At 54.8% G+C, this 21,872-nt stretch overlaps 1 protein-coding gene across 1 annotated transcript; it reads right to left on the reverse strand.

Moving 5' to 3' along the window:
* Positions 1–3,834: 3,834 nt before the first annotated feature.
* On the reverse strand, positions 3,835–15,281 carry QSOX1 (quiescin sulfhydryl oxidase 1). The gene is made up of 12 exons (XM_034063844.1): positions 15,029–15,281; positions 12,780–12,880; positions 11,395–11,443; positions 11,092–11,194; positions 10,275–10,365; positions 9,924–10,069; positions 9,383–9,517; positions 9,056–9,185; positions 7,032–7,154; positions 6,773–6,917; positions 6,371–6,550; positions 3,835–5,967 (listed from the first exon to the last, which is right to left on the reverse strand). Exons 1-12 carry the CDS (start codon positions 15,279–15,281, stop codon positions 5,243–5,245), a joined length of 2,181 nt encoding a protein of 726 aa, XP_033919735.1. The 3' UTR covers positions 3,835–5,242.
* Between the last annotated feature and the right edge of the window lie 6,591 nt (positions 15,282–21,872).

Here is a 21,872-nt window from a genome sequence, read left to right on the forward strand (position 1 = left end):
TGGGGATGGAAAGTGACAACCCAACTCTGCAACGCTGCAGCACACCTGGCCCAGCAGTCCACTGGCTGCTGTGGCACAAGGGTGGTGATGCCAAAGTCAAAGAGCTTGGTGTGACTACAACTTCCAGAAGGATTCCCATGGGCTTTGCCAAGGGAAAACACTGGGGCAACCCGGCCTGTGACATCAGAGGGAAGCCAGTGTGTTGAGAGACAGCAGTACCTGGCAGTACCCAGTGGCAAAGGGCTGAATGAAGAAGCACACCGAAATGCAGCTGAAGTTAGCCAGGGTGCCTTGAGCATCACCCTTCCTGGTAGTCACCACATCACCCAGCTCGGGCACAACAGTGACAAATGACCCTGATGTGCTGTGACATCCACACTGCCTGGGTAAGGAGCACTTAGAGCACTAAGCCTGCCCAAGCAGGGTGACACCACTGAGGCAGCACTGGGAGGGAATGTCAGGATGCTCACTCAGACACCCTCAACTTACATATGCCTTTTCTGTGCCTTCATGCTCATACTGAAATGCAAACCACGAAGAGGCTTTTCCCACCTAAAAAAAATCCCGAACTGTCCCCTCAGGAAATGTGCAGGTGGGACACACCGGCAATTGAAAAAAAAAAAAAAGTGTTAAAACCTAAGAAATGTATTAAGCCCGATGGTTGCTCAGGAAAAAGCTATAATTGTCAATAAGCTGCTGGGGTTTAACCCAAAATTTTAGTTTACCAGCAAAACCCCAGCCCGTCTCTGGGCAGAGATCAATGTACATTCACTGCAGGAATGAGCCCCCTCCAGTCCACCAAGCGCTAGAATCGGCTTCCCACCACGGGGGGAGGGATCCCATCCCTTCCCCTCCCCTTCTCCCCTAAATCAAGCACCAGCTCTTAAGTGCATTAAGCACAACCCGGCCCCCACTGCCGTTGCCACCTGCGCTCCACAGCCCCCTGGGGCAGGGGCCACTGTCCCGTCCCCTCGCTCGGTCCCCAGCCAGCCGGCAGCGCGGAGGGGGGCTTCCAGCACGCAGGAAGGCAGGTCCCTAAGGCACGTTTACAGAAGTTTATCCGGATGTGCGGACAAACAGACGGACACTGCCCCGTGGCCTCCCTGCCCCACCGCTTTGCATTTCCAACCTATTTCCTTAATTATTCCACCACTATTAGGAGTCGTCTCCATCCCCCGCTCTCCAGCACGCTCTGATTTATCTCTCAGCTGGGATAACAGCTCCCCCCATCCCTTCTCCTTGGGGAATTCAATTTTCATTCATTTTTCTGCTTTGCCAGATTGATCCAGGCCCCTCTGCCCTGCTCACTCACGGCAGCGACAAGCAGGCAAAGGGAGTGCTGAGCCTTTACCTCGGGGAGCACCGTGCTGCCAGCGCACTGCACCACCAGTGTCCGAGTGTCCACTAAAAATAAACCCCCACTAAGCATCTTCCTCCCCGCTCACTCTTGGCTTGTCATGTCTTCTCAGTAGAGCCTTCATCCCCTGTAGCATTGCCCTCCATCCTTTTTGCTTTCCGTCTGTTCCTCATTTTAATGTGGGGTTTTTTTTTGTTGTTGTTTTGTTTGGGTTTTTTTTGTGTTTGTTATTTTTTTTAATCTCGGTTTTTTTTTTGTTGCTTTGCGGTTCTTTGGTCTCTTTCAGGTTAACTTTCTCTGTCACAACCCATTATCCTGGCATGTGGGGAGGTGGGCATGGGCCTCTTGCCCAGCAAACACCATTTGTGCCACCCAAGGTGCTGCCCAAGGACCCGGCGTTTGCATATCGCTGGTGTGAAATCCCCTTCCAGACTTTCTCCTCCTCCTGGAGCTAAAATAGAACTAAGGGAAAGCTGTGACCAGCCTGCAGAAGGATGAATGCCACGATTTTCATTAGGTTATATTTCTGGGGCAGTTTTGGGAGTCTTGGGCACCATACAGATATCCTGCTCTCTCCTTGGTATTGCCTGAACCCCCTCTGCAGCCAGATGAAGACACAAGCAATGTGCTGCAGACCCCACAGAAAAGCAGGGATAGTGCTCCCAGCGTGTTCCTGGCACTTGCCCCACCAGTATTAATAATATAAAAGCAGGTAAACCCCAGAGCCTTTGCTGAGACCCAGCCCAGGCATGCAGGAACTGCGGCTGGTTTGGGCAGCATGTCACTGAGGGGAACATCTGTGCATTGTTCCCAGGTGCAACAGCAGGGTTTCAAGGCAAAATTAGGGGGGGATGTAAGGAAGACCCATGCCTGGCCCGTGTGTGAGCCCAGCCATGTCCCTCATCAGCAAAGCCTGAGTGGGGTTGGAGGTGCCGGGAGCTCAGCTGACAGCAAGGCATTGTGCCACCATGCAGCGAGATTACTGGGTCTCATCCCAGCTCCCAGAGTCCCCTTGCATAACAAAACCAGCTCCCCCAGCCCGAGGTGGGGACATCCTTATGGGGCCAAAGCTGCCACAGCCACCCTCTGAGCAGTGCACCCCAAGCCCCCATGTGCACAACCCCTACTGTTCCCCACTCCTTAATTACCCCGATAACTGCCCACGACCCCATCCCACAGACACCATTATTGCCAGCAGTCACTTTTAGCAAGGACAAGAGCGGTGAGACCCAGGTACTCACCAGCGGCCGGAGGAAGCCTCTCCCCTCGCAGGCACTGCCGAGTGGGGCGTTGCTAATTGTGATTGAAAATTAACTGATGCTGAACGAACCCCCGGTGATTTTACGGCCCGAGGGCGGATGCCGATGGAGACAGGCTCTCACCCGTGCTGAGGAAGGAAAGGGAAGAGGGGCAAGGCGAGAGGGAGCGAGCGCAAAGGGGTGGGAAGGTGGCTGGTGTGGGGGGGCCGGCCACCAGCCTCGAGGAAAATTAAATTGCACTTGAGGGTAAATTGTATTAGGGAATAGCAGCCACCTCACACAGCCCGAGGCCATTTGGATAATTAGCCTCGGGGACGCCCAGGCTCCTGCTGGGAAGGGGTAACCCCCATCAGGGGAGGCACTTCGGGGGGCTTCGAGTGTTCCCCACCTCAGACAGCCCATCCCACCCATGAGTGTGGCCATGGAAAGGTCTGATGCTCCCCCTGTGCCAGGTTTGTGTGTGGGCCTATCCCAGAGACCCCATCCTGGGGTATATGTTGAAGAGGATCCTCCCCAGACAGCACCGAGCCCTGCAGCAGCCCCTGCTTCCTGCTCTGGCCCATCTGTGCCCTGTACTGGGGTTGCCCAGGTGCTGGGGGCACACCCTGGTGCTACAGCCCAGGAGAGCCAGGGACAGGAGGATTTGGGCTGCACCAAACAGGATTACAGAAAGTCTATTTACTGGACTTTTTCCTGTGTGCATGACAGCTTTAGGCTGCGGGCCTGTTGGGGATGCTAATCTGGGCAGCTTTGCCTGCAGCTTCCTCCTCACTAGCCCCTGCACCCACCTACTGCATCCATCTCCCTGACACATCCTCCAGCCTGTCCACAGCTTCAGCAGCCCACTGAAAGATTTTGGGGCTGGGATAGCAGCAGGCAGCCCCTCATCACAAGCCCTCAATCCCACACAGGGGAGCAGCTGGTGGGGAGGGTGTGCATGGGAGGTTATTCATGCTGGGGATAAAAGCCCCTGGGAAATCAAGGAGAAGGAGGCAGCAGGGCTGCAGCAATGAGACCTTCCCCATCCATCACACGGCAGTGGCCAGGACCAGCACCCGGCTGGGGGGACACAGGCCCCCTACACGTTGGGCTGAGGCCATTTTGGACCTGGCTAAGGGATGTGGCCAAGGCCAAGTGGGTAACCAGTGGCAGGGCAGGGGTGCCAGCCCCATGTCCCATGGATGTGTGAGCATGCACAGACACCAAGGAAGAAGAAAAGCCAGAGCAAGACAATTTATTTCAAGAGCAGGTTAGGGAGCAAGGGCCAGAGAAGCCAGAGATTGCAGTGTGTGGTTGGCAGCAGAGCTGGCTGCCCTCCTTCCCCATCCTGCCAACCTTCGCCTCCCACCTGGGCAAAGTGAAGATATCAAGAAAAAGGCTCCAAATCGGATTGACACCCCCCCTCCCTCTTAATGAAGTTTATTATCGGTGAGGCTTTAATCCTTTTAAATCCCCCGTGTGGGGGGAAGGGCTGGGATTAAGGGAGGGCAGCATAATCCCAATGAATTTGTTACAGGGGGATTTAGGCAGCGCTGGGAGAGCAGATGGCTCCGGCCCTAGCTCTGGAAAACAACCATTTTCCTTAATGATTTCTAACAAGGATAAAAGGGCAGAAAGAATCGGGGACAGGCACAGGGCATCTGCACCCGTGGAAGCCTTGTTCCCCAGAGGGATGCTCACAAGTGTCTCCCTGCTCTGCACCATGGGCATGGCCAGCACCGAACCACAGCTTCACGGCTCACATCAGCTAATTCCCTGCAGCTTCCTGCCCTTCCCAGGCTCCCTCCCTATCACTCCACCTGAGAGCAAACCGTGAGCCACCCCAACCATGGGGACATGCTGGCTGTATGGGGGCCACAGGTGCCTCCAGAAGCAAAAAGCAGGAGAAAATATACAATAACAACAGCTAAAAACATTTAAAGGATTAAATCAAGACAGTGCTCTTCCTGGAGTGATGGGGGAGACCAGAGCAGGACAGCCAGCAGTGAGGGATGGCAGGGAGGAGAGGTGCTGCCATGTGTGCCCACACAGCAGGGACCGGCAGGGATCAGCAGGGACCAGCTGACACAGCGGGGCCAGCATAGGCAAAAATAATTTATTCCACTAAGACAAGCATTAAGTGAGCAACAGCGCAGTGAGAGGGCAAGGAACAGTGGGGCCCCCATCCGCTTCTCAAAGGGGGACACACACATAATGCTGCTGAAACCCCCTAATGGAGTCTGCCACCCCCTGCCCAGCAGTGCCTAGCTTTTGAGGGGCTAAACCCCCACCCTCCTGGCCCCACTAGTGGTTTGACCCTAAAGGGCTGCTCCCCAGCATGGGACTGAATTTCCCCCTTTGAAACCAGTCCAAGCAGCTCCAAGGGGAGCTGGTGCCGAGACACGAACCAGTGTTCCTCCTCCTGCCTGCAACCTGAGGGGGGATGCTCTGACATCCCTTTCCCCCTCAGAAAGAGCTCTCCACCCTCCATCCCCCCCGGGTGAGCTGACTGCTGCAAGCGGGCAGCTCCTGGGCAGGATACACCAAACCATTTCCCACTGCGGACAAAATGCTGGCCCAAGGGTGCCTTGGATCAGCAGCCCACCCACCCCACCCTGGGGGCAGCCCCTCATCCCTGTAACTGCTCTCAGGCCACGGGGAAGCTGGAGCGGCCTTTCCGGGCACGGGTGCGGAGGCGGAAGAAAGTATACATGCCCAGGAGGCACATGGAGGAGAGGAAGTAGAGGGCCACGCACAGGCTGATGTCCAGCCGGGAGAAGCCCAAGCCAAGCACCCGCAGCCAGGGGCTCCTCCTCACGCCCTCCCCAGCCTCCTCCTCCTGGACCTGGACGCCGGGAGGCCACCGATGCTCCTGGCCTCCCCTGGCATCCCGGAGCAGGGCGATGGTGTCCCGCTTGCTGAGCCTCCGGTGCTGGCTGGCTGCCGCTCGCAGTGCCTGGCTCTTGAAGTGCTGCTCGCTGAAGGAGTCCAGGTCCACAATGTCTTCACCCACCTCTCGCAGCTTGGGGTTCAGCCGCACAATGCTGGGGCGCCTTGGTTCAGAGGAGCCTGGCCGCCCCAGGGCTCTCATGTCACCCTCCCTCTCCTTTTCCTCCTCTTCCTCCTTCTCCCTCACCACTCGTGGGCCCTCAGTGCCCAGCCTGGCACCAGTCCCCTCTCTAGCCATGACAATGGGGTCAGCCTCAGCATAGTCCATGTAAATATTGGCTGGGGAGAAGTGCGCCTTGAGGAAGGTGAACACAGCCGGCTCATCCCAAGCATGCACACCCCGCTCCTCCTTGTGGCACTGGGGACACATGTCCGGCGGAGGCCACTGCAGCTTGGGGAACTTGGGGTCCTCCGTGTCACCTCCTGCAAGGACCAGAGCCAGCATGGGGGTTAGAGGAGACATGTGACAATCCTCCCCCTGTACTGGTATAAGCACCTTGGAGCATCCAGCAGCTGGGGACAGTGATGGAGATGGGACATTTGGAGGAGCCATCAAAGGAGGGGTGGTCCTCCAAGGGTACCTGTCAGCAGTTTTGGGAAGCTCCCTGCAGGGAGCACGTAAGACCCAACTGCATCTCTGGGGTGGTCTAATGCTGTGTAAGCAGCTGCTGTCACCTATGGTGGGGGACGCTGACAACAAGATGCTCCCATTGCTGCACCCTAATGCAGCCATTTGCCAGCTCCATCCAGGAGAGATGCTCCTCCACCTCACCTCCCTCTTCCCTCTGGAAGCTGCACTGGCTCCTCTCCCAGTGGCCCCCCTTACCCGCCAGGCGCGCGTTGACCTCATTGTGGTGGGACCAGAGCCAGAGGACAGCCTCTTTCCGGCTTGCCACCCGGTCCATGGACTCAGCCGCCATGGCCTCAAAGTGCTGGGCACACTCTTGGCAGCCAAAGAAGTACCGGACATAGCAACGCATGATGCTCAGCACCTCCAGTGGTAGCTCTGTAAGGAGGCAGAGGACAGGGGAGGACAGGAAGGCAAGTCCTGATGGTCCCGCAGCTAAAGTGGCAACCCCACACCCTGACTCTGTGGCTCTTGTCCCCCTGCAAATCTGCCTTGGGGCAAGATTAAGGGGGGAAAAAGCCTTTGCCTGCATGCAATATCCCAGTCTGTGCCACAGCCCACCCAGACACCTCCTCCCCAAAACCCCCTGGGACCTGGTACCTTTGTCGGGGCCGCTCTGGGCAGCCTGGACAGTCAGCAGGTGGAAGATGGTCCAGAGCCCACAGGGGTAGCCACGGAACTGGCGTTCGCTGCCCTGGCAACCCACCCAGGTCACATTGGTGGGGAGCACAGCAGGGTGGGAGGCCTGGTGGACAAACAGACATGGTGTGAGGGAACTGGCAGGTTACGCAGGCTGGGGAAGGGGTGAGGGCTGGGGTGAGGGCTGGGGCAGGGACCAGAGTCCTCATGGGCATCTTACATCTCTGTTATTCTTCATGGCCTCCTTCAAGACGTTGCGGGGCAGTTCAGGCTCTGTCCAGTTCTTCAGCCATATATCCAGGGACTGCAGGTAGGTCTGCACACACGGGCGCCCTGGGAAGTACTGCAGAGTAGGGAGAGGAATGAGGAAACTCAGGCCTTGTCCTGGGAGCAGCAAGGCAACGCACCAGCACCCCCGGCTCACTGCAACAGGCGCTGACCAGCACCAGCATCCCCTCTGGCAGCATGTGCTGGAGGGCAGTGCTGAGGGGCTGGGGATCACAGCATATCTCCCTCATGGTGGCAAGGCCGTACTCTCCTGTGTGCATGTTCAGGCTCCAAACCTCAGCCCATCTGAGGGAGGCAAAAGCCACTCTGACCATAAACCAGCACAAAGCCGATTAGCAGCAGTACTTTAAAACCGCAGGCACTCTGGGGAGAGGGTCAGACTGCCAGGATATACTACGCTGGACAGAAAGGAACCAGCCCATGCGGAGGATGAGACCAGCACAGCACACAGCAAAAACTGACGGAAGCAAAAGGATGAAGCAGTTTGCTAACTCTGAGCTGTTCTCTCCAGATCTGTGGAGAATCACACTGGAAGTCCCAGATTTACAGGGGAATTAATCTGCAACCTGATTTCTGCTGCAAAACGCAGTCCCCCCTGCTCATTCAACTGCAGGCTTTGCCACACAATTCCATGCTTTCCAGGCACCACTTCTTTCCACATTAGGATTTTTCTTCCCTCCTTGCCTTAAATACTTCTTGGGAACACAACAGTTAAGTCTGGGACCTGCTGGCTGAGCTCCCCAGCCTGAGCCCTGCCCGGCTGGCAGCAACGGCTGCAATCCTGGGGATGCTGCTCCGTCCTGTGGATAAGCATGGAAACGGCAGCACCATCTCAGCATCCTCTGGAAGTACCAGCACCCACCAGCCAGTGCCCCAGTGCCTCCTGCCCACAGTGGGGATGCAACCGTCTCCTTGCCAGAGGCCACGGCTCATCCTTGGCAGGTGAGGGGAAGGTTTGCAGAAAGAATTAAAAGCAGATCAAATAAACCCGCTGCTGCTCCTCACCATGCTGGCAAGCTTGTGGCCTTGGCCAGGAAACTGGTGTGATGGGAAATTTATTTCCCTAGCCCTGCGGTTCTCATTCAAGGGAGAAACAGCAAGGGTGATAGATGGACACAGAGTAAGAGCCACATGAATTGCTGAACTGAGGACCTAAGACACATTGCACTAGTGTCTCACATTTGGAGTTCTTTGCTGGGGGAGGGCAGGCAGGGGTGGGAGCAGGGGCTATCTCACACATCAGCAGAGGCTACACAAGCTCTAAACGGAGTGTGAAATCCTATGTGACCAAGGAAAGAGCAAAGGTGGCAGGCATGGCTGGGTGAAAGTATGCCAAGGAGCCTGGGCCGTGACAGGGATGAGGACAGGGCTCCTGCAATGCCAATGGTGAAAACCTCAGCCAAACAGCGCTTCATCGCACTAGGGAATTAAAGTGCTCCACTTTTGCTGGCTCAAAGCTCCTTCAATTCACACACTTCTATTTCACCAACAAAAGAAAAACCGAGACCTTACATGAGGCTCTTCCAGAGCTTGACTCGGAGCAGGGATCCCTTTCCTGGACTATCAAAGGAGTCTGCAGTGATCAGCTCCCCAAACCAAGCACCCAAGTCAGACAACAATTACAAACCCCTCTGATAATCTCTGACACCCAGTGGTCTCTTCTGAAAAGACCTGCAAGTGCCAATCCTGCTCTGCCCTCCAATACTTGCACCTCACATCTCATCAGAAACTCTCTGTCACCTGTCTGTTGCAACTCGAGGCTGAGTTTGGAGATCTACAGGGATAGAGACAGTCCCACAGTGGTACTGGGACACAGGGCTCACATCTGAGACCACCATGCTTTGCTACCTGTGAGCGCTGGAATGTGGTGGCTTGATTTCTGCATTTGCATTTCACCCTATGAATAGCTACATGGAGGCATTGGTGGTTCCTCTCCCAGCATCAAAAGCTCCTCACCTTCACCAGTGTGGATACGTAGCACTTGAAGGCGGCCAGCTGGGCTCCTGACAGTGTGGCGACACGGGTTGCTTCCACCCGCAGTGAGTAGTGCAGCGTGGACTCCAAGTCGGCCATGTACACCTTGGAGCTGGGGAGGGCAGCACAACATGATGCTCCACCTGCCCATTAATCTGTACCTTAGGAACCCAGCCATGATTTCTTTTTCCCTGCGTGAAAGGCATAGTCTCACCTCCCACCCTACTGCCCACCCATGGCCATGACACCTCCTCCTTGCACTAGCCCTGGCCTCCCATTGCCCCAGAATGATGAAGGGAGGGGTCTGACCGGTCAGCATGCTTTGGCTGGGATACATTGGTCTCGTTGGAAACTGTGATGGTTGTGTTCAGCTTGTAGGAGCCACGAGTGATGCCTGAGAGCGTGCGCAGGTAGTAGGTGTAGAAGGAGCGTGCCTCCATGTGCCTGCAAGGAGGAGAAGCTGTGAGCAAGACCCTCTTCCCTCTCAAACAGCCGCCAGCCCCAACAAGGAAGCAAAGGAGACCCAAGGCTTAGCCACACTGGCAACTCTGACCGAGGGAATGAGTGTGGGGTGGTCTGCACTCTCCATGTGTTCTGGCAGTGGGTATCCTGACACGCAGGCCAGGGCAGAGCCGAGCCCTTGGCAGCTGTGCTGAGCCACCCCAGGCAGATGCAGCCATTTCCCTTCTCCCAGCACCAGGCAGGGCTGGCAGCCCCACTCAGTGCCCACCAGCAGCCCCCTGCTCCCCACCAGCCTGCCCGACCCAGCCACTGTTTCCTTCTTAATGAACTTTCCCACAAAGGAGACCCCCACCAGGGTCCACAAACCCACCCCGTGTCCTGCACTCACACGGGCAGGCGGGAGAAGGAGCCGTTGCGGAGGAGCAAGTAGGCAGAGGGGAAGGTGGTGACGCCAAACTTCTCCACAAGCTCCTCCTCGCTGCTCAGCACCCTCCTCACTGCCACATTCTCATACTGCAGCATGTCCAGTGCCACCTGCAAGCAGCAACCCCCGGGTCAGAATGGGGGGCCAGCAGCATCCTCCACCTCACCAGGCAGCAGGGCTATTTAGAACCCTGTATAAGACACTGCACCTGCAAGGCAGCATGCAAGGCAACTGGGGAGGCTGCCACATGAGGACTTCCCTATCAAAGGCAGCCAGGCTTCAAGAGAAATGGGGGATAAATGCAGCTATACCCACCTCTCTGCCTATGAAAGAGTTGCTCTTCTCAAATATGAGTGCCAAGTACTGGTCTTGGTTCCTTTGGAAGAAGGTGTGAACTTCCTCCACGCTGCAAGAGAAAAGAGGATGGCAGCAGGTTCTCAGCATCAGCTGGATGCTCTGCCCTCCCACCCAAAAGGAGATAGGCTTTGGCAGGGAATGCTGGTGGAGGTTCAGTCCCACCAAGCATGCAATTCTTTCCCACTAAAGTTCCAGCCCAATTTTCTGCTCTGGTTCACAGACTTTGAGAAAATCCACTGGGGTCAGCCAAACAAAGCACAGGCAGGGCAGAGCAGGGCAGAGCAGGGCAGGAGGGAGCTGCACAGTCACCCAGGGAAATAAAGCAACAATGAACTTGGAAGCAGGACTGGCTTTTTTTTTGGCTAGCGAACAGAGGCACTGAAGACTTGAAGCATGTGCCCGCCTTGACCATCACTTTGGGAAAGCCAAATGCTCCCCCTGGGAGAGTGGAGCAACTGCCTGCATTCAGTAAAGACTGCAGATCCCAACAGATTTGTATCGAACCAAGAAAATTCTTTCTTGGGACAGGAAAAAGTTGCTAGCGGCAGCAGTTGGCATTGCCATGTCCCTGGCTCAGGCACTGCTTGCTGTAACTAAGGCCCATCTCATCTGGGCCACATATATGGCTCTAGCCTGGCCAGGTCATCTACATCTCCCTGAGATGTGGGTGAGGCAGCGGCTGCTCTGTGCTCATTTTTGCCTCAGGATTTTCCCCTAAACCTGCTCTCCATAGGACAGAGGTTGACACAGCCATTACCCATCACGCCACCCCTACCTCGCTGGCTCCAGTGGAGGACAGGAAGGGGGCCAGGCATCCTGGCTCTGCTCAAGGTTGGTGATGATGGCATGGCGCAGGTCCTCGACGGTGGCACTGGGATCTGCAGGAGGACAGGATGCCAAGGTGTCAGTCATGGGGAAGCCTGACCCATGGGCTGAGCTAAACTGAGGGAGCTGCTCTCAGCTGCCCCCTGGGCTCCCTGAGGTCCCAATGCATGGTAGGTGTGGCAAGCAGAGCCATTTGCACCCAGGGAAAAAATGAAACAAAACAAACCCCAAAAACTTGGTTCTGAACACTCACTGGTAATCCTTATCCCGTCCTCTGCCTTCTTGCTAAAAGCTCTGAAGAACTGAATGAGAAAAAAAAACACAAGGGGAAACTGGAGTGAGAGTGTGGAGTGAGACAAGGAGGCAGTGCTGCCCAGCAGTCAGAGGCTCCCCCCACACCATCTGTGCCTCAGTTTTCCTGCAACATTACAGCATACCAACAACATGAGCCACCACAGAGGTAGCACCTAGGCTGGGTCCCTATCTTTGCAGGGCATCCCCGAAGGGGAGGGATGCAGACATGGGCTGGGAGCCATGTCCAGCCAAAGGCTGAGTGCTGGGAAGCAGCAAGGCAGGAGTCTCCAAGGGTCCCAGGGAGGCAGCCTGGTTCTGCAGTCCATTAGCTCCCTGCTCCAGAGCTCTCATAAACCAGGAGAAAGTTTTGGGTTTTTTTTTCCCCACTTCTGACCTGCCACAGTGGCTCCAGTGCTCGTGGTACATCCAGAGCAGTGAAACCAGGTGGCATCAGACTGGTGTTTGCTTTGCAGGCTGGGCTAGGAGCGCTGGCTGTTTGTGAAAGGTGTTTGGTGGGGACAGGGGATACAAAGCAAATGACTTCTTGGCACTGCCACATCAGCACACCTCCCTGCCCTGGGAAATGTTCTGGTCAATGTCCCACAGGCAGTGCTTGCTCAGGCAGCAGGTGCTTGTTGAGACCACAGAGCAGGGTTAGGCCACAAGCCAACCTGCCTGGCAAATCACCAAACCCAACCCCACCTTGGGGTGAGCCTGTAAGCTGGGACTGAGGGCATACCTGAAGAAACCCACATTCCCCATGTTCCATACCAAGATGATCCTGGATTTTGCTGCCTGCACCTGGAGCATTTCAGCTTTATTGCTTATGTTGCAACAAGGCTCTGTTTGCAGCGTGAAATACTGTGAAATGGCACCTTGACACAGCTAAGAGGTCAGGCACAGGCCCAGTAGGAGGGATGGCACCTCACCAGCCACTGCAGGAGGCTCCCAGGAGTGATCTGTGCAGCCTCCTAGAGTATCCCTGCACCCTCCTTCAAAACCTGTGTCTGTTACTGTTCTCTGCCCTCCCGCAGCCTTTCGCAGGCAGTTTCAATTGAAGTTTCAGACACTACCCTGTCCTAGGAGAGATACAGCCTCTATATTTCACCATGAAGCAGCATTTTGATTTTCCCCCTCCTTGTTGATACATCACCCAGCAGCTGCCCTGCCTGCAGTCTGGCCGCAGCTCTGTTTTGGGGAAGTGTGAAGCAGCTCCAGACTGCAAATCCCCAGGTGGAATGTTTTGGTGCAATAATGCTGTCAATCTGATTGAGCAAGAGGGAGACAGAGCAAAAGGCAAAGCACAGTGAAACCAGGCAAGTGCCTGGTGCACACAGTCCTCACCTTCAGCGTGGGAAAGCCAGTTATCCCAAAATCAGCGCACACTTGCTGGTTGGCTTCGTCGGCACAGTCAATGGCTGCCAGCATCACTGCAGGCCTCCACTCTGCAGGACAAAGGATGAGGTTAGCACAGATCAGCCTCTCTAGGTGCCCAAAACTTCCCTGCTCCCCACAGTTGCTGCAGAGACGGCAGGGATCTCCTGCTGCCCCAGTGACATGGCTCCTCTGTGCCCCAAAGTCATTGCTTGTCCCTCACAGGGAACTGATGGTTTCCAAGCCCCAAATACCCAATGCCATGTCAGAGCTAAAGCCTGGTGCCCTACTTTTCGGGAAGATGAGTGCAGGAAAAGCTGTGCAAGGCGGGACCAGGCTTTGCATGCCCTGCCCTCACTGGTGCTCGAGTCAAGGCAGCTCTGCCCGTGGCTGCCTGCCCATCTGGTTCTGCCTGCCCAGCCTCTGCCCCAGCGGGAAGAGGCCACTGGGAGAAGAAGGGGAGGGATGGCTAACCACTGCTGGGGGAGAGCAGAGAACACGGGATTCAGCTCATCTCACCCCAAGGATACGGTTGATAACCACAAGGGAACAACCCAAGAACAGATGCCAAGTATCTGCTCCCCCTCTATGACTCTCCACCATCACCTGCCTGGGGAGGACCAACAGATCACTGGAGTAAAACAGAGAGGAAGAAAAGAAGGCATAGAGGCATTTCAAGCAGCAAGTTCTAAAAGCCAACAGCAAAATGGAGATAAAAGCTCTGAAATGGCTTCTTTTTTAGTGTAAAAGATACAAGCTGAAGAATGCCCAGCCTGTCCTTCAAGCAGGATGGGGATGGGCACAGCACCAGCACACGGATGGAGCCCATGTCACCTGAGGCAGGAGCCTGCTGAAGGTGAAGACCTTCTGGGACTGTCCTTTGTCACAGGTGACAGAGCATGCAAGCTGCTTCCTACTACAACACAGTAGGAGCACCAGCAGCACAGGAAAGCCAGAGCCAAGCCCTGCTGCAGGGAGCCAGGCACATTCCTGGACTCATCTGCACATGGTGCCTGTGGGTCACCCTGGCCTCCTCCCTGGCCTCCTCCCTGGCCAGCCCACACCTGCAAAAATCCACCCATGGGAACAGCAGTAAGGATGGCAAGCAGCATGGGGATGGCTTCCTTGTTCTGCCTTCATGAGCACCCCATCTGCAGGAGCCCTGGGGGAACCCCATTTTAGAGAGAGGCCAGAAGAGCCAGCATTCCCCCAGGGGGCCTGGGCACACACCGAATTTCTCATATCCTGCCCCACTGAGAAGTGCTGATGGCATCCCCAAGGAGGGATGGCATCCCTCTGAGGGAAGGAACACCTTCCCTGGCAGGAGCCCTGAGTCACCCGGCAGCAACTGCGCTGTATCAATTAGTGCAATAGCAGAGAGCAGCCGTGAGTGCCCCGGGATGCTGGGGGAGGCAAGACAAGTCCTGCTGGGGCCAGGGGCCCTGCACTGGGGTATGTGGGTTCCCAAGTGGTGCTGGGCTTAAGCCAGGCCAGGTATCAAGGTTAAAGCTGGGAATTCACCAGCTGGGAACAATGCCCAGCACCAGTGCCCTGCCAGCCTCTCCTTACAGGCACCAGGCAGGAGCAGGGCTGAGGGAGGGTCTGGGCAGTCAACAGGACCCCCATGTCTGGGGCAGGCTCAGCCTAAGCTTCTCCCAGCTAAAGGGGGCTCCAGGCATACTGCTAAGCCAGGACTAGCCATTGCAAGGGAGGCCTGGGCATCATGGGGGTCCCTGGGCCTTCCCACTCTGACACTTCAAGGAGGCTGGGGAAGGGATGCCATGCAGTGGGATTTAGGGGTGCTGACAGAAGGGAAGGCAGAGGAGAGAGGGGCGTACTGACAGGGAGAATGTAGAAGGGATGAAGGAATGCTGACAGGGCAGAGTATGCAGAGCCAGGGATATAGGCAGGAGGGAAGAGTACTGACGGAGAGCAGCATGATGGACAAAGACACGGGAGGGATTTAGGAGGGATAATGGGCGTGGGACAATTTAGAGATGCTGACAGGAGAACATACAAGGATGTAGGGAGTACTTAAGAATGCTGATAAGGACACAGGGACAGAGGCACAGATAATTAAATGGGGTGCTGATGAGAGAAGCCAGAAACAGGGATAAGGTGGGGGGAAACGAGGTCAAGGACACAGCAAGGGTTTGGGGCTGCTGACGGGACAGGAAGGCAGGGATGGGGGGCAGCAGGTCAGCCGCGCCGGGACTCACCGCGAAGGTCGTGGGCCAGGGCCTTCCATGTAGGCGCGAAGTGGATGCAGTGCCCGCACCAGGAGGCGAAGAACTCGACCGCCCAAGCGCTGGGGGAGCCGAGCAGCCTCCCCTCGGCCTCCGCGCCCAGCAGCTCCAGCGGGTCCGCGGCCGAGTACAGCTCTCGGGGCCGCGCCGCGGGCACCGCCAGCGCCAGCAGCAGAACGGCCGCCGGCCACCACCGCCCCCCGCCCCGCGCCCGCCGCCGCCACATCGCCCGCCAGGCCGCGCGCCGCCGCCCGCCGCCTTTAGGGCCGCCTCGCGCCCCGCCCGCTGGGGTGGGGCAGGGGCGGGGCCGAGGAGAGCCGCGGCGCCCCCTGTTGGGGCCGCAGCGCGCGTCTGCTCCCCGCGCCGCGGGGGGAACCCCCGACACCCCCCAGCGCCGGGCAGCGCTGCCCCCCTGAGGGGGCACGGGGAGCACCACACTGTGGTACAGCGAGGAAAGGCGGAGGCGGCTGATTCAGGCCCCAAACCCGCCGTGCCGCCATCAGAATCCTCCCTGAGGGGGAGCCACCAGCCCCAGGGCAGGACCCTAATCCCACACCCTGACATCAGCCAGCGTCATTGGGCAGCGCCTGTCGGGACACCCCAGAGGATGGAGACCCCGGGGACCCGGCTGCCCTCACCCCAACCCTGGGAGGGATGAGCAACAAGGATACCCAGCGAGGCCCCGAAGTCCAGCTCCTCCATCCCTCAGAAAGCAGCCCTTCGTGGCAGGCAGTCCCGTGCCCGGCCACTGCCTCCCAGCCCTGTCTGTGCCATGGCTCACGCACACACCCACGTCACCGTCTCCCTTATGTAAGGTGTCCGTTGCCCAGTGCCTCAGGGCAGAGCTGGGCACTGAGGGCTGGACACGGCCCTGACCTCCCTCAGAGGGTACAGGGTCCCGGCCCCATGGGTGCCCATCGCTGCTGAGGGCTGGCTACTGGCTCCGTCCCCAGAAAGGCCATTAGCCATGCTGGGCCCCACCTACGTACTTTAGGCGGACTTGCCATGCTAGAAAAACAAGCCTGCCAGAGCCAAGCCTTGCCGTGGCAGCGGGGGGCAGGGGCCTCCACACGGAGCACGGCTCTGGGGAGCTACAGGACTCCTCAAGACGGCCCGGCTATGAGGGCAGAGCTTGCTGGACACAAGCTTCATGGGATCGCTGCCACACATTTTCTGCAGGTCCATGCTGATGGAAATGGGGCAGAGGATGGTTTGCTCCAGCCCTGCTAACTATAATTAGATGCTTAAGGGATTATCACACCTTGCTGTCCAAACACGAGAGGCACAGTCCGGCCCATGCCGGGCTGCTCTGAAAGATGGTCCCTTGCTATTGCCAGAGACCTTGCCACAACTTGTCCTTATCCAGCTGGCAATTAAAAGACAAAAAATCCCTGTGCTCAAGGATGTCATCACTGTTATTTTACCCTGAAGTCCTTATTCTAAGGGCTCATCAAATTGATTAGGTTATCACTGTGGAGGTGCTCAGCACCAGTGTAATTGCTAGCCATCCTCCCCATCCAGCTCACCCCTCTGTCCCAGGGAGCCCAAATTCCTTAAATCCTTTTGTAGATGCAAAAGCAGCACCTAACCCGAGGGCAGAAGGGCAAGAGCACACACCCCGGGGGCTCCAGCTCTTTTTGAGGTGAGCAATACCATTGCTCACCCACCAAAGCCCTGGGGTGGGGATGCTCCTGTTTCCTGCTGCCCAGGTAACAGCTGGGACTTTGGGTACTGCCAACAACCCTGCTACCGGACTGGCATGGCCATTCCCCACGACTCCCAGGGAACAGTGTCCTTCAGCAGCAGGGTGTGGGGCTTTCCAGGCAGGGATGTGTCCAGAAAACCTTTCTTCCTTCTAATCCTGTTGCAAAGCAAGAAATGAGGCTTTCTTTCTGCCTCAAACTCGAAAGAGCAGAATGTCTTGAGACAGGGGATGGGCATGTAAACCCCAAAGATAAAGACTTTAAAACAGCTTGGTTTAAGGTAGATTGGAGAATAACTAGGATTAATTCAAAATAAGTAAAGTAAAAGCAGAAGTCTGGGGAGGTTTTAAATGCCCTCCCAGTGCTGCCTGTGTTTTTGTCCTCTCAGCCTTGCACCTCCCCACTGCTGGCAGAGCCTGTGGGCAGCGATGCACAGGGAATGGGTGCTGCATGGCCCTAGATGCCCAGCTCATGAGCCAGCCCCAAAACCCAGATTTAGGCTCTCGTCACCCCTTGAAAACAAAGCAGGTTCTAAACTGCACTGCAAAACCTTCAGCACTAGCCTCAGCATCCTTAACTTCAGCAAGAAGATGTGCTTCCCCTCTATGTAGCAAGGCCATGGGCTAAAGCCCACTGTGGAGGTTCTTATGCTGCACATGTTCCTGTGCAGCAGCCAAGCAGTGGCTTTAGTTCATTAAGCTCATCAGCTCTCAAGTCTCCTTTCCCAGGCTAATACCCAGTAGGAATCTCCTTGAAGTCAATGTGGTGTGGGCAACACAAACAGGCTGAGAGACTCAAAGTCTGCTAAGATCTCACCAAAATCATTTACGTCCTGCAGAACTTGTTTCGTGCACTCAAAATGGATCACTTTCACAGATGCAAAGAGCTACTCTGCCTCTGTGCTGAGTTGGAGAGGAAACAAGGAAAGAGCCGATGGGTTTTTGTGTATTTAGCCATTAGAGTGCTGGAAATGACTTCAGAAAATGGAGAAAGGCTTTTACTGTCCATGAATCTTGCTTGTAGCATGAATCTTGCTACAACACACCAGTAGCTCAACATGGCCAGGTAAGCCGACCCAGAATCTTCTCAGCTCGCTTTAGTTGTGAAGGTTCAGGGATAGGGAGATCCCAAAATGGACTTTTCTCCTTGAGGATTAAAGAACACGTTCCTACCTAATTGTGTGATTCCAGGAACTGACTCCAAGAAAAACACACAACCAATGCAAGACTCATGATACAATCATGGCAAACCCGTCACCTGGCCCTGGCAGTTTGGAGGCCATTTAGAGAAGTTTGCATCTGACTCTCCTGTGAGCACCTCGGAAATACCAGTTGCAAAGGACGCCCGGCAGTTTTCCTCTCTCTCTAGCCTTCACAAAATGGGGCTGATGAATTCAGTGGCGCTCTCTTCGATCTGGAGCACAGCACCACAGTATCACCATGCTGGTTAAACATAGCAGCTTTAGTTTGCTTCTGTCTTAAGCAGTCAAGAGTTTTCTGGTTCAGCATAATGACATTTTATGTGGACATATGCATTACTTTGGGGAGAGCGTGGTCCTTCTCTAAATAGAACAAAAAGCCTTGTTTTCCCCGTTAGCATCATCAAACAGCCTCAGAGAGCAACTGAAAATTGTGCCACCTCCCAGCCAGCCAAAGTCAGCTGGGACACTCCATCCCAGGTGGCACTTTTCCACTCGTGGCACCAGTCACACCTCCACTGAGACACGACTTCAGACAAGACCTTTGGTAATGCCTGTGCAATAAAGCTATCAGCTTCCATGGCTTTGTCAAGACAGGGAATAGCACAGGGTGGATGTGAACCCTGACTGCTTCCCATAACCTGCACTGGCTCTGCTGTGCTCACACCTGTGAAGACCAAGAAAGCCCTAGTGGTAGCTGGAAATTGCCAACTATGTGAGACAGGCTAGGTTGAATACAGCAGATTTCTACCTTTCAAGCCCAACCAGCCTATAATAACAATAGGTGTAAAAGAAAATCCAGCTACATTCTCAGGATGTGATGAATAAGTTCACATAGTTTGTGTCTGCAGAGAGACTTCAGCAGTACCAGCCCCTTTCTGCTATTCACCCTTTGCTGATTCATCCCTGCTCAAAGGGATGGCAGCAACACTGCTCTTGCTTTTTACACGGGGACCTGGGGGAACTGGGAGGAACTGGTGCTGTCTTTGGTATGTCTGGGTAGGAAATGTTTTACCTGCAAATTTAAGATCTATTTAAAGTCATATATCATCACTATGACCCATGATGCACGGAGCAGATGTCTTCCTCTCTAGCTCATCTGCCCAGCTTCCAGGAGCAGATCAGAGGAGGACACACCGCCCAGATTTGCCACATCATTATTTAGCAGCTAGCCTAATTGCAGCTCATGAAACTGAGAATACCACACAGATGACAATGGAGCGCTCCTCTTGATGTGGCAGTAGTCCTGCAATGTAAGCGAGGTCTCACCTATCAAAGACTGGTGTACCCAATCAGAGTTTCACTGAGCAGCACTGCCTCCTCCATCACCTCTGCAGAGCAATGCAGCAGGACACAGACATTGGACTCCTTGTGTCCTTGCTGAGCATCTCAAGCCAAACATGAAGGGCAGGATCTCTTGCAGCCTCCTTTATTTTGCTAGAAGAAAAATCTTTGAGGGAGACCCCCAGAACTGGGGTTAATTCCACCTCCAACAAACTCACAGATAAAACCGTGCTTTGAGTCAGCATAGATTTCACAGGGCAGTGACAGGCAAGCCAGCCTGCAAAAGGAAGCCACCGGAAACCAACATTGTGGAGGAAACACAGCCCAAGGGACATAGCAGATCTTGCACAGCTGCAGTAAAGGGCTAGAAAACTGGGGCTGAGAGAAACATTCACAGGAGAAACAAACCAGACCTGCACCAGGCCATCGTCACACAGCATACTCAGCAGACAAAAGAAGGCATTCTCACCCTGAGTGTGCCTGCTATGCCCTGCTATGCTCCTGCCCAAACCTCACCCTCCTGATTTGAGGTGCTGCCCCCTGACAGCTCTATTCTCTTTTTTCCCCCGAATTTCCTTAGGATCTTATTCAGGAGGAGGCAGGAAAGCACAGGGCTGGGGCTATGGGTTTTGTTTGCTCCAGTTTCCAGACCTCACAGGGTGTCTTTCCCTCCACCACAGGACCCACATCCCAGACAGTGTCCTCAGCTTTCAAACTCCATTATATCTCATCTGCATTCCTGCCTGCCAATGGCCCGTGCTCTGGGCTGGGTGCCAGCGGTGCAGCAGCCCCCCTCCTGTCCTTCCTGCATGATGAAGAGAGCTGCCGGTGTTCAGCAGCTCCCCACCAGCTCCTTTTTTTCTAAGGGCTGTGTTAATGATGGCCTGGACATTGCAGAAACCCCTGTGCTAGGCAGGGCGCAGCGACATCCAGAGCAGAGTCAACATTTCAAGTGCTCCAGCACTCTGCCAGGCATTTTAGGACGTGGGATGGCTGCAGCTGGCACCACCTCCCTGGGGAGGCACCTGGGAGGGGTGGCATCTGGGAAGGGAGGCACCAGAACAGTCCCACTCAATCCAGCATGCCATCAGGACGTGGCTGCCTGCTATTGCCTAACTCAGGAGTTTCACCAGTCCATGGGTGAAATGGCTGTCAAAGGCAGCTGCACTTCAAGGGTTCTGGGAAGAGTTGCACAAACACCACTGTAGAAAGTCAGTGCCCAAGTAAAGCAATGTATATTTGCAAATGAGGAAGCCAGAGCCTTCATCAAGCTCTTGAGCCTTCATCAAGCTCCTTCATCATGGGCATCCTGAGCAAGGACAGCAGTAGCGGTGCCTTGGCAGCATTCCCACCACTTGAGCCATTTTAAAGGGAAGCCAGTTCTTTAGCCAGAGAGCACAGATAATTTTTTTTTCCTCCTCAATGTGAAATGTACTCTAAGCCACTTCCAGGGATGGATGCTGATGGCTGCAAGTATATCAGTGTCTGAAAATGAGAACTCAGGGAGAAAAATCATTACAGGGTGGGAAAAGTAGGGACATGGATGCTCCCCTGCTGCTCAGTAATGAGCCCAGAAGCTGCAGCACCACTTCGTTGCAGTACTTTGGACATCAAACAACCCACCTGCTGGGCTTTGGCTGGTTCAACCCCAGAGCTCAGAGGGCTGTGATGTGTTTCTCTGTATGAAGGTTGTGGATGGTGTTTCTGGCACAGTCTGCTGAGGATTACAGGACTGAAGCAAAGCTCCTTCCGTAATGGAAGTCGGAGCACAGCAAGTTCTCCTCCCAGATGAGGTACCTCTCAAGGAAAGAGCAAATAACTGCTCAGCACAGAGTAATGCCTTTGCAGTGGCTTTGTTCTTCCCCCATTTAAATGCCTGTCTTGCCCAGGCAGAGAAGAGTGGTGAGGAGAACACTGCCACACAGCTGGAAAGCAGTGTACTTTTTCTAGCAAAGTGGGAAAGATCAACATTGGGTTTTGTATATGTCTGTAGTAAACGGAAAGCAAAGCCTTTTCTGCTGGGCTGTACATTAATAAATGGTGCCTGAAATACAGGAGCAGTAGCAGCTGTAGGCACTGAGGAGGCTTAATAAACACACTTAGTCCTGGCCTTACACATTTCACACTACCTGCCTGCACACCTCTGATTTGGCACTGGAAGTGTTAGGCAGTCTTGCTAGAGAGCTCTGTGACCTTTCACATGTTAAAGCATAGTTGTGTGTTTTCTTTTTTGTTAGTTTGCTTTTTTGGAAAGAAAACAACAAAGATTTAGCAAAGTTCCACCAATACATGAGGTTTCCAAGCAGCAACATTTGTCCCCTCAGTAAAGAAGTGATCAGTGCTGGTAACAGCAGCTCTATACAGCTGTTAACAATTTAGGAGCCTGAGGGATCCAAAGTAAGACCAAGCCTCTGAAGAATTTAATTCCAAGATGGTTGTTTTGCATAAAAATAGCTCCTTCCCTCCCCCACCCACCAAGTGTTTTAAACCTTGAGTTTTAAACACCTGTTTTAAGTAAATATGTCCAATGAATAATTTTACTTACCAAGATTATGCAGCACACTCCTGCAATGATTATGCAATACTATTTTCTGATTTTACTTCTATCAACACTCAGCTTTAAAAATAAGGA

Source organism: Melopsittacus undulatus, chromosome 6, assembly GCF_012275295.1.
Source record: "Melopsittacus undulatus isolate bMelUnd1 chromosome 6, bMelUnd1.mat.Z, whole genome shotgun sequence".
Lineage (NCBI taxonomy): Eukaryota > Metazoa > Chordata > Aves > Psittaciformes > Psittaculidae > Melopsittacus > Melopsittacus undulatus.